This window comes from Oryzias melastigma, linkage group LG8 (genome assembly GCF_002922805.2).
Source record: "Oryzias melastigma strain HK-1 linkage group LG8, ASM292280v2, whole genome shotgun sequence".
Classification (NCBI taxonomy): domain Eukaryota; kingdom Metazoa; phylum Chordata; class Actinopteri; order Beloniformes; family Adrianichthyidae; genus Oryzias; species Oryzias melastigma.
The window spans coordinates 13,906,296-13,918,328 of NC_050519.1; the positions used below are offsets into that span (position 1 = coordinate 13,906,296).

The 12,033-nt window shown below is 35.2% G+C and overlaps 1 protein-coding gene across 5 annotated transcripts in view; it reads left to right on the forward strand.

Annotated features, from left to right (window-relative positions):
• The window catches only part of spag9a (sperm associated antigen 9a), a 23,316-nt gene that overhangs the window by 1,907 nt on the left and 9,376 nt on the right, over positions 1-12,033 (forward strand). The window contains exons 2-10 of one of the 5 annotated variants that reach the window (XM_024271965.2): positions 1,535-1,655; positions 4,525-4,595; positions 4,667-4,755; positions 4,831-4,981; positions 7,493-7,582; positions 9,027-9,159; positions 9,275-9,368; positions 9,453-9,574; positions 11,118-11,129. In XM_024271965.2, the coding sequence (XP_024127733.1) occupies positions 1,535-1,655; positions 4,525-4,595; positions 4,667-4,755; positions 4,831-4,981; positions 7,493-7,582; positions 9,027-9,159; positions 9,275-9,368; positions 9,453-9,574; positions 11,118-11,129 (883 nt within the window). Of the gene's footprint in view, positions 1-1,534; positions 1,656-4,524; positions 4,596-4,666; positions 4,756-4,830; positions 4,982-7,492; positions 7,583-9,026; positions 9,160-9,274; positions 9,369-9,452; positions 9,575-11,117; positions 11,130-11,528; positions 11,544-12,033 lie in introns of all 5 variants that reach the window. The other 4 variants (XM_024271963.2, XM_024271964.2, XM_024271966.2 and 1 more) reach the window with 4 other exon arrangements.

Consider the following 12,033-nt stretch of genomic DNA (forward strand, 5'->3'; position numbering starts at 1 on the left):
TAGATTCCGCCTCCAGCGGCCCCCGGCTGATTTGAGCTTGAGACCCCTGCCTTAGATGCTCTCTCAGTGGTGCTGAAGCGGTGGGACTCTAATTGATAAAGCCGCCGTCATGCCTACACAACAATTGAGATCAAGCTTAAGTTGATAAATTATAAAGTGGAGCTCGTTTGATTGTTGTTGTACCTTCTCCTCCCTGCTCTCTGGGGCACGGCTGAGTTTGGACAAGCATTTTTTCATGCATTCAAAGCCTGTGTGTTGCTAAATATAACTTTAGTTCTTGAAAGAGTCTTTTATGTCAAAAACCAAACGTCAGTTTTTCTTTTAAGAAGATGCTGCAGCTTTTTTTCTGTTATTTATGTGCCGCAAAGTTAATAAGTGCAGGACAAATCCCTGATTCTTTTTATTTCAAACTCTTTTAATATCTAAACGAGGGTTGCAGGATATGAGAAAAACTGTGTGATATTAGTGATCAGAGTATTGTGATATGACTTCAGTACATAAACAAAATGCAAAACAAAAAACAAATGCATAATTTTGATTTCAGTGTTTTATTTATTTATTTTTTTATAAGTAATACTGCAAGTTATCTTGATAGGAGATCGGTTAGAACTTGTCAGGGAAACATAATAGAGAGTATTGATCTACCTCTCTGGTAGTATTGGCCAAAACTACTATGGTCAACATTTACAAACAATAAAAAGTACTGTGCACTTTGACTTTTTTCAAAACATAATGATTTCTCCGTCTAAGCATGTGTGTAAACATTTCAGATAACTATTTGTTTTGGTTTATCCCATCTTTTTTGCGATACACTTATTGCACAAGCTGATATCACAATGGCAATTCGATTTATTGTGCAGGCCTAATCTAAATGAATAGAAATCCTGCACATTGCTACTATATTTAGCTTAGAAAACTGACGAGCGACGAAAGTGAACCTTCAAAGCTGAATGGATTTTTACCTTGATGCCATATTATACAAGACAGTTTTTTTGCCTGCTTTCGGACAACAAAGTGCACAAAGCATGTGCCCAGAGGAGGAGGAGAAGAGTGACCACATAATGGCCTTGGCTTACTCGGCTGGACAGGATGTGAAGGCAGGGAAGAAACTGGAAGGAAAAAATGTAAGAGGAAGGAAGTAGAGTTTAATTTAGCTGCATTTTAAAGTCTGAATGTAGATGTAAAAGTTGATTTTAGTACGTTTTTGACCAACTGAAATCATGCTTATTAATGTTTGCAATAACATCTGAAAACGTCAATGTATTTAGTTTTATTTGCACTTGCTTAGACCAAAATTGACCTTGAATGTACCAAACAGGAAGCTGCAATACAGAAGACAAAGCATTTAGCATGAATAACAACTGTAGGATCGCTATACAACACATGTGAAAATGGTCATCTGAATATATAAAAAATTCAGATTTATTCCAAAATCAAAGGCCTCAAATTGTGACATAGTGGTTCATCTGATGCAATTGGTGTGAAACACTTTGCAGCGACTAACTCCATGTATTTTTGTGTTTTGTCTGAGCAGAAGTTCATGGAGTTTGAAGACACTCACGAGCAGGAGAAGAAGGACCTGCAGAACCACGTGGACAGAATGGAGTCTCACTCCAGGCAGTTGGAGCTAAAGATCAAGAACTACTCAGACCAGAGTGAGTGATCACCACACACATCGCAGTTCTGCATATACATTTATGCATGTATTTTTTCCCACGTCATGTTGGTGCTAATGCTAATGGGATTATGGGATTCTATTAGCAGCCCGCCTGCTGCAATAACACCCATATCATCGGTGGATTAGGCTGCGGAGGCAAAGTGGGTTTTTTATGCGCTCTGACTTGTTGGAAAAGAGCGGATTTACATCCTGACATGGGTGGCAACAGAGTCACAAAACAGCAGCGCTGGTTAAAATGAGTCACATAGATTTGTGAGGAGGATGTATTTTCCCCTCAAGTCCCAACCTTCAGCAGAACGCTGAAACTAAAATAGCTCAGTGTTAAATGTTTGATATTTGTTGTCATTAATTCTCACAATTGTGCTATATTTTTGACCAGAATAGTTCCATGATTTCACAGGATCAGTTTGGCTCCAGGCAGTGTCAGGAAAAGGGTCATCGGCACTCCTGGAGCATATTGAATCATGCATTCTATCATTCATTCACCAGAGTTTGTGGAATCAGCTGATCTGTCCACCGCACAGTCAGTGTGTCCGATAAGGACTCAGTTGGTAAAAGTTGATAATGGATCAGCTTTTAGCTGTGGAGACTTTTCATCAACTGCCTGCTTTTAATGTATGTTGGGATCGTTTGAAGATACATTTCTACAATTTTAGTTTTGATGGTTTTAGGTTACAGATTATTTTATCATTTTCTTAGTTCAAAGGAATTTAGTTTCAATTCAGTTAAAAAAAGGAAAAGATACAGTTGAAAATATGAAGTAATGGATCAGATTTTGATGGTTAAAGTATCTAAAAAAACACATTACTGTTTTATTTTGAAGTGATCAGAAACAGATTTGAATGTGTAAAAAGCCACCTAGTGGTCAGCTGGTGAACTGATTTGGCTCCATTTTTTTGAAAAACTAACTTTAGACAACAAATTAAAGCTTTTTACCTAACCTATGCAAACAAACAAAAAGTCACAGGTAACCTAACTGATCCCGGTCAGCTGTTTAGAAACTTATATTGGATTTTTTCGAATAATGTGGAGCTAAATTGGGGCCAATATTATTTAAAACTCAAATAAAACAAGTTGAAAAAAATATTGGTGTTTGGCCAAAAAAAAGCGAAATGTCCAAAAAATGTTTCTATTCTAAATAAAATGTTCAATTTTTTAGGTTTCAAAATTTCAATTTCAAAACTTTTTCAGTTTCAAATCTTTTTTTTTCACTTTAACTCCTTTTTTGTTTTCAAATCTGAACATTTCAGTTTCCAAACTCCTGGTCCCATTGTGGTGCTTGGGGGCGGGTCTAACATGAAGGACCAATCAAAATTGACGAGTTTGATAACTTCAGTCCCGGGGCTTTCACTGACACTGCGAACAGTGATGATTACAGTCAGAAAATGGCTGTTCAGTCTGTACTATCATAGTCTGAAGTTATCCAAGATGGGTGTAAAAGCAGAGCTTTATCGCGTACAAACCGCACGTTCAAAACGCTTTTCTAGCGTGTTCAAAGCACCGTCTTATTGTGTCACATACTGGCATTGAAAATGACCTTATATTCACATAAAATGGCAGAAGCACTAACATAGTTCCACTTATCTGCTGTGGCCGAATGGCGAGTGCTCTTACACTTTAACTTTTTCTCATTCAGGAGATGTGAGTTCGAGCCCCACGGTAAACACAGCGGTTTCTTCATGTTTGCTATTTTATTTTATTATTTTTTTTTTACTCTTTACTAAACTATGGAACATTTTAAAACAGACAAAATGCCACAAGAACATGTTAAGAATACCAAGAACACAATTTTGATGGGAGATGCTCTTTAAATGCTGCTGCATATTGTTCTAACTAAGGTTGATGCTTCATAAAATATGATTAATTTTTCAGAAATGTTGATTGGACGACTGCTCCTGGAAGATTAACAACGAAGATCTTAATGGTCTTAATTTTTTATTTTAAGTTTATCAAGTTTAGAGTTTTTAGTTAAATAATCTTTAGAAATACAGTGAAGCAAACGAGTATTTAACCCCCCCAAACATCACTGCTCTAGAGAAGATCTGCATGGAGGACTGCTGTCAACAAAGGATATATAACAAAGTATTGAGTTGAACTTTTGTTAGTGACCAAATACTTATTTTCCACCATAATTTAGAAATAAATTCCTTAAAAATCAAACAATGGGATTTTCTGGATTTTTTCCCCTCATTTTGTGTCTTATAGTTGTAAACCTTATATGATTAAAAATTACAGGCTTCTCTCATCTTGGAGAACTTGCAAAATTGGTGGATGACTGAATACTTTTTTTGTACATATCTTCTTATATTCTGCATTTACTTTAAGCCATGTGACGTTAACACACTAGTGAGAGATATATGTATGTAGGCCCTGAGAAATCATTATTTACTATATGCAATTTAAAATTGCATTAAACTTTGAGAAATAATTGTTTTTACAGCTTTCCATTTTTTGTACATCGTTATTATAAACTATACAAAAGTATATATGATAAATACTATAAAAATGAAACTATAAAAAGCTTCAGATGTCTTGTTCTCCTTGTCTCTTTAGAAATGAGAAAAGGAGGATTGAGAATAAGGAGGAGAGTTTTTCTGGTGGTACATTAAGTTGCAGCTGTTGTAATTGATATCATCCAGATTTTGGTTGTATATCCCATAATGCAGCAGCTCACAGGGCGGCTTCAGCTAAACCTGATATGCTAATAGAGGATTATTTGTCACTTCGTAAGTCTTCCGATGAAAAAAAAAGCCAATTTTAGCGCGATTACCAAAAGGATTCACCCCGTGATTTTTGTTTCGCTGCATTTTAATTTGGTGTTCTCATGTTGCTGTAATGTGTTCCAGTCAGCAGGTTGGAAGAACGAGAGCTGGAGCTCAAGAAGGACTTCAACACCCTGCATCAGAGACACTCAGAGGTACAGAGAAGAGCCTAAACCCCACGCTCCACTTGTCAGAGGTGGTTTATGGGCTGCTTTCACCTCCACAGATGATCCATAATTACATGGAGCACGTTGAGAGGATCAAAATGCAGCAGATCAGTGAGACTTCAGAGTCCAGCGCTGTCGGCCGCGTCAGGTAGTTTGAATAAAAAAGGACGTTTAAAAACTTCCTTAATGAAACAAAATCATAAACTTTGTTTTAATCCACTAGGAGGGAGCGTCCTCTTTCTTTAGGGATCTTTCCCTCATCTGGTCGCACTTCACTGATAATCCCCGACCCCCAGAACAGAACAGAAACTTCAGCCACGGAGGGATGGAGGATCGCCGACTCATCAGCGCCTCGGTCCAACACCAGCCTAAAGGTGTGTGTGTGGGTGACACACCCGTTATCTGTCTGGTGCTGCATAAGGACGCTTTTAGTCCCAAAGCACATGGTGGCCTTTGTAGATGAAGGTCACGACTGCAGCACAGTGAAAAGTTTTTGATTTTCTGATGCATCATCATTAACTGTCACTCTTTCCTTCATATTTGGGCCTTGTATCTATCTAAAATATATTTTTATTTGCAAATGCAAGCATTTGAGGCAGGGTTTTCCAAATGCACTTCTAATATTTACTGATTTACATGCATGATATGTGATGTATGTGGGAGGATGACATTCCCTGATAAGCTTTGTTTCTGTGTGGTTTCTAGTTTTTCTGCACACCTGGTTGACAGGAATGATTTTGGGTTAAATCCAAGTTAAAAAAAAGACCCTTTGATGGGGTTTGGGTTTTTCAGTGGACAAGGACACCTCTGTCCTCATCTTTAGCTCCTAATGAATATGCATACTTCCTTTGCTCCGGCAGGCGGAGGAGGCAATTCAAAGCAACTGAATATTCAAACCTGCTGCACTTTTAATATGTTGATGTTGGGCTGCAAAGCACTTTTTATGTCAGGATTAAAAAAAAACAAAACAGAAAAATCTCAGTATTTGTATCCTAAAATTGCAACGCTTTTATTTTGTTCTATTCCAGTAAGATTCAAATATAGATCCTGGATGTCAGCTGTTTCATCTCGCCTTTTTATAAAACTGGGACATGAGCTCTGCAAGCGCAGTGCATGATGGGAATGATGCCACTGTGTGGCTTGAGGCCAGTCACTAAGAGAAAAATGCTCGCTGCAGTCAGATCGGGCGTTATGTAACCACGGCGACAGAGCGGCATTGTCGGGGCCAGCGGCTTTGATGAGCAGAGATGTCATATTTCTGTACGGCTGCTGTGAAACGCTTCAATTATCTGCATGTTGCCTCATTCCAGCCTGGATCTGATTTAAACATTGTCATACTAAATATGGATTCTCTAAAACCCATCTAGTTACTCATAACCTTTGACCTTTGCTTTTGTTTTATTTTGAAAATCCGCCTTAAAAATAGAAATAGTTGTAATAAGTACAATAAATACTCAGTTTAAAAAAAATTAAAAAATAAATCAACTTAATTCATATTTAGAAAATGAAAAATTAATTTATTTAATTCATAAATATACTTTTTTCTTGTATTTTCTTTTAGGAAAAAAAGCTTTTCTGATACATTATTATATTAGAAATCTTACTTTTAGCCCTAAAAGTTTTATTAAGACTCACTAATTATGTTATGAAAATTTTTTTATGACAAAACAAAAAATTTAAAACAGCATTTTGACATATGAAAGGCTAAATATGGTCATCTACCACTAGATGCCTTAATTTATCTACAGCTTAGATGCTAAATGAAGATGATTCTGGAGACATAGTTGTCTGATGCTTATTTTCGGTGGCCGAGACACGTCATCTCAGCAAAAAAAATTAAAAAATAACCGTGCAAACGAAGAAAAGAAACACTGCTGCAAAGAAAAAAGAAATAAAAAGAATAAAACGAAGTGCTAAAAAATGCTGTTGCAATAAAAATAGCAAAGCTGCAAATCCACAATGGAAGTGGATTATTGGGGATAAAGTATTAAAAATATTAAAAAGCACAAATAAAGAAGTGACTACTTCTTGCTCGTTTTCCAATTTGTACTTCTGTTTGTTTTTCTTTTTACCATAGTGGTCCCCAATAATCCACTTCCATTGTGTTTTTTTATTTGGAGCATTGCTTTATTTTTCAGCGCATTTATTTTTATTGGAAATGTTTCTTTTATTTGCAGAAGTATTTTTTATTTCAGCAGCATTCTTCGTATTTGCAGCATCATTTATTTTTATTTGCAGCATCAATTATTTTTATTTGCAGCAGTGTTTTAGGTGTTTATTTTTTGATTACACAGTTCCTTTTATTGGCTGTGATGGTGGGCCTTGGTCATTGTAATATTTGCATTAATAGGCGCCAAAAGGTTAATATATTTGTCAAAATCAGATCTGTGGTTTAGATGTTTCAATGATGTAAAATATTTATTTTGATTTACAATTTCTGATTGACAAATTTAAAATTGAGAGGTTCTGCTCGCATTTAAAGTACTTAAAATGAAAAAGGGCCAAAATAGATCAATTTGACTCATAGAGGGATAAAAATATTCCTTTTTTGTTTATACATTTTTCCCACCTGCAAAAAAGTATGTTTTATATGAACCACTGTGTACATTTGTATGAAGTTGCAATCATTAAACAGACTATTGATTCGATTGGAAAATGTTCATTTTAACACAAAAAATCTGTTTAAAAGTGATTTTAAATCGAGACGCAGCAGCTGCTCTTGGTTTGGTCCAAACTCTCCACACCTTTCCTCTCATTCAAACACACAAGCATCTTCCCATCATTTCACAGACATGCTCACCTATGAGAGTTTGCATTTCTGCTGGACTGCTTTTGCACATGTGAGCTTCATTCCTCCTCTCCCCCCCGCCCCGTCCCGCTCCAAGCAGTTGGACTTTGACGACCCCCCAAAGGAAAGGGAGGGTAAGGGTGCGCAGGACTCTACTTGGGGGAATTCTCTGGCAGACGACTGCAAGGTAGTTGGATGAGTGTCCTGCGCTCGCCGTGGCCGCCACACTTTGTGTTTGCGTGTTTTGTGTGTGCGGCGGCTCCAGCGCCCGCCTACACTTTGCTGCATCATCCTTTCATGATGCTCCACTCATTGATGCATCGCTTCACAGACCCCCATGCTGAGCCGTGCCACATGCAGCCAAGTCCTGTTTGAAAACAAGACTGGGATCTGTTGCAGTCCAAAGTGAACATATGGAACTGGTTACATATTGATGTGTTTAGATCAATAACAGCTTGGCTGCATCTGGTCTTTTTTTATTTTTTGTTTCTAACTAAAAACCAAGTCTTTTAGTTTGCTTTGCTTCATTCTGCTTCATTCATGAAGATTTAGTTTATTACTAATAATGTCATCGATCAGTTAAACTTTTGCAGCTGCATTGTGCCCATTAATTCCAATTTCAGTATTTTTTTTAGTTATTTGTAGTCCTCTTTATGTAGTTAGACATCACCTCTGTCGTTTTAGTTGTTCAGCTCTGTTGTATGTGGTTGTTGTGTTTTTGTGCTATGTCTAGTTTTCAGTATTAAGCCATCATTTAAATGCAACTTTTAATTTTGTAAGTTTGTGTTGCGAGTCCTCATAAGTAAAAATGAAAGTATAAATTTAAGATATTTTAGACCATTTAAAGAACATTTAGCAGATTTAAAGTCGGGGTGAGTATATCATTAAAGGTTTATGATAAAGCCATGTAGGATCATAAACTTTCTTTGGTGTTTAATGTTGTTATTTCTTTATGGGCGTCTGTTACCACAGACACACAAATTACTTTAATTTAATATTTATTTTATTTTAATTTTGTTTAAATTATTGTATTTTAATGTATTTATTACATTTAATTTAAATAAATATATTTAACTTATTTTTTTATTTAATTTTAATTTAACTTAATCTAAACAAATGTATTTTAATTTATTTTTTATTTTATTTTTTGTTTATATACATGTATTGTAATTCTTTTAATTTAATTTGAATACATGTGTTTTCATGTATTTTTACTTTTAATTTAATTTAAATAAATGTGTTTTATTTATTTTCATTTCATTTAAACAAATATTTTTTTATTTACTTTTCACTTTAGTTTAATTTAGTTTAAATAACTGTATTTCAATTTATTTTTAAATTTAAGTTTAATTTAAGTTGAATCCATGTATAATTTTTTTATTTAATTTTATTTAAATAAATGTTTCATTTATTTTCATTTCATTTAAATAAATCTATTTTTTTTTACTTTTTTACTTTAATTTAATTTAGTTTAAATAACTGTATTGCAATTTATTTTTAAATTTAAGTTTAATTTAAGTTGAATCCATGTATAATTTTTTTTCATATAATTTAATTTAAATAAATGTATTTTATTTTTAGCTTTGTAAAATGTTTTCTATTTAATCAACTTTCAATAATTATCACCACAGGATGAATTGTTGGACTTTAGTGACGCCAAGTCAGCGGCTTCGGCGTCCAGCCCGTCAGACGTGAAGAGAGAAGATGGGAGTAAAAAGAGCACAGAGGTGCAGGCTGTTACAGGGACCCGGTCTACTGCAGTGGGTGGGTGGAAACATTTAACAGTAATGTTAATGATTTGATTTAAATATTGTAAGGTTTTAGTGTTTAAAACTTGTTGTCAAAACTACACATGAATTGGACCTGCTGTGTTCTTCAGGCTTGCCTGAAAACGAGGACAGCTCAGACGTTCAGGACATCATCGAGTCCACGCCTGAGCTGGACTTGGATCTCATCGGGTACAAACCCTGCAGGTAGCAAAGAAGGACTGTTAAAATTGCTCAGATGAGCACATCTTTTTTGGGTAAAACACCTTTTTGTTTTTTCTTAAATGTCAGTACTCCCACCAAAGGCATTGAGAACATGGCGTTCGACCGCAACACGAACTCTCTGTTTGAGGAGCTCTCATCTGCAGGCACTGACCTCATAGGAGATGTGGATGAAGGAGCCGATCTACTCGGTGAGCATCTGATCATTTACTCTGAAAAACACATCACTGTTACTGCTGTCAATTGTTTATTTAGAGGCTCTAAAATGAAAATGCTCTAAATGTCAAAGATAACTTTTGGTTAAAAGTAACAATTTCATTTTCAAACTTATAAAATGTCCAACTTTTGTTCCAGCTTTAATTGCTACTCTACATTTGACTTTTCATTTCTACTCACTTTTCATGTTTGTTTGCATTTATTTGTGCCTCACCTAAATCAGTGGTTAATTCCATTAAATTTCAGTTTCTCACCTCTTTTCACCTTAATTTTTTTAGGTTTTTTTTTTTCTTTATTCCAGAGAATAAGCACTAAAAGATAAGAGTCCGTATTTAGATAGTACGTGGACTAGTTCTAAAATCCTGAAACTCAACTGTCTAATTAAGTTAAATGTAAACTTAAATAATGTATTTTTCTTAATGTTGCAAAAGTCAAACACTTGGATCTACAGCAAATATTAAAAGTGTTGTTCCTAAAAGGAAAATGTTCTCATGATAAATTTATTGAAACTGTCTTTAGTTGGTTGGTTATGTTCTGTCATTTTTGAATTTAAAGTTTGGGGATGGATGTTTATCTTTAACTCACAAAAAATAAAAAAAGAAAAGAAAACTTTGACAATTTTAAATATGCAATAAAATTAGGATTATACATTCTTAAAATCTGGAGAATAGGGTTGGATTTAATAAAAGAATTAACAATTTGCTCTTTAATTTCAAATTCCTTTTGTAGTATTTTTTTCATGAAAAAAGATTCTTTCAGTTAAATTTTACTTATGTGTCATTTTAAAAAATGGTTATGAATGAAAATTTAAAATATGAACTAATAATTTATCAAGTTGTGTTTAAATATAAATGAATTAAAATTGTGGAAACATTACTTATAGTTGAATTAATTTAGCAGTAATATGCAGCCTTACAAGAGATGTTGACCTAATTATGCAGAGAGCTGCAAATATTGTACATCCATCTAAATGTATAGATTGAACATATTGAAAGTTAGAGCAGAATTAATAAATGCTCGTTTGAGCTTAAAAAGGCAACAAACAGGAAGAATGAGGGAATTCCAGCGGGATAATGGGAGAAACACGTGGATAGCTTAAGCTGTCTGAGCCGAGTTGAACAGGATTAGACATAAAATCCCCAAATGTTCAGAAAATTCTGATCTCAAAGTGTTTAATAAAAAAAAAAAAAATAGAAAAATATAAATTAATTTGGAACAGATAGAATTTCTGAAACTACCTGATAAAAAAATCCAACATTTTTAGATTTGTTGGAGATATTTCAATTCTCACTAATATATGTATTTCCTTTAATGCTCACACTATTGTTTGTGAAGCTGTGAGGCGTTTTGCTGCATTAATAGTTTTGTCTTTGCGCAGCAGGAGTTAGTTAGAGCATTGTCCCTCCATGGTTCATTCCCTGACTCTGCTGTAACCTTCACTGTTCGCCATCCCTCCATGGTAACGCCACCTTTCTCTCTTCCCGTGTCTCACCCCCTGGCTTTTACCCATAATCCCAGTGGAGTACTCTGGTGTGTATGACCTCAGTTGAACATTTTCTCCCTTTTTTCCTTTTTATTCATAATTCACTTCCTGTCATAATCACCTCATGTATTTGAGAGTAATGCACATCCATCCTTAAGCTGTTTTTTTTTTTTTCTTTTTAATTGAGGTGTGATGCATCCTCTGCTGCTGTTCAGTTTCCGTGCACACATTTTTTTTGTTGCCCCCTTCTCCTGCAGTGGTTCTCCCCAGCATTAGAGGTTTTGGCCGCAGCTCCTCTGTTAGCCTCGTGGAGCCAAACGCTAAACAGTTAGCTGTTTTTGTCATTTGGATCATTCCACTGTCTCAAACGATATCTGCATTTCTCTTTCTCTCTCTTCCCTCCTCCTTGCTCTGTCCGCCTGACTCGGATTGCATGGTTTTGTCAGACCTTAGTTTGATTGGTAAGACTCCACCTGCTCCCTCCATTCTCCTCCTATCAGTCATGTGACGTGGATTTGCTGTCCTTAGTCTGTAGTAAGAGTCATCTCATTAGATGGAGTTGTGCTGTTCAGACGTTGTTCTTAGCATGTAGTCAGTGGTATGAAGATAGATGTGTTGCAAAAGTATTGTCAGTCCGTGAAAGGGTTTTGTAGTTTTAATAAGAATTTTGTGTGTCAGTAAAGCATTTCTTATCTGTAAAAACTTGTACTTGTCAAAAAAAAATGTCTATCCGTAAAAAAGTTTTGTACATCTGTTAAAAGAGATTTACTCGTCTGTAAAACTGGAAAATATTGTAAAAATGCGTCACACACACATACAAACTCATGCATTGATCTACGATGACTAAATTCATGTTTTTTAGTATGAATCTTTTGCTTCTCAACATATCAACCAATCAGGAGCCTTAGGCTGTCACCCAATCGGTGAAGTGCTTGGACCAGCCAATCAGAT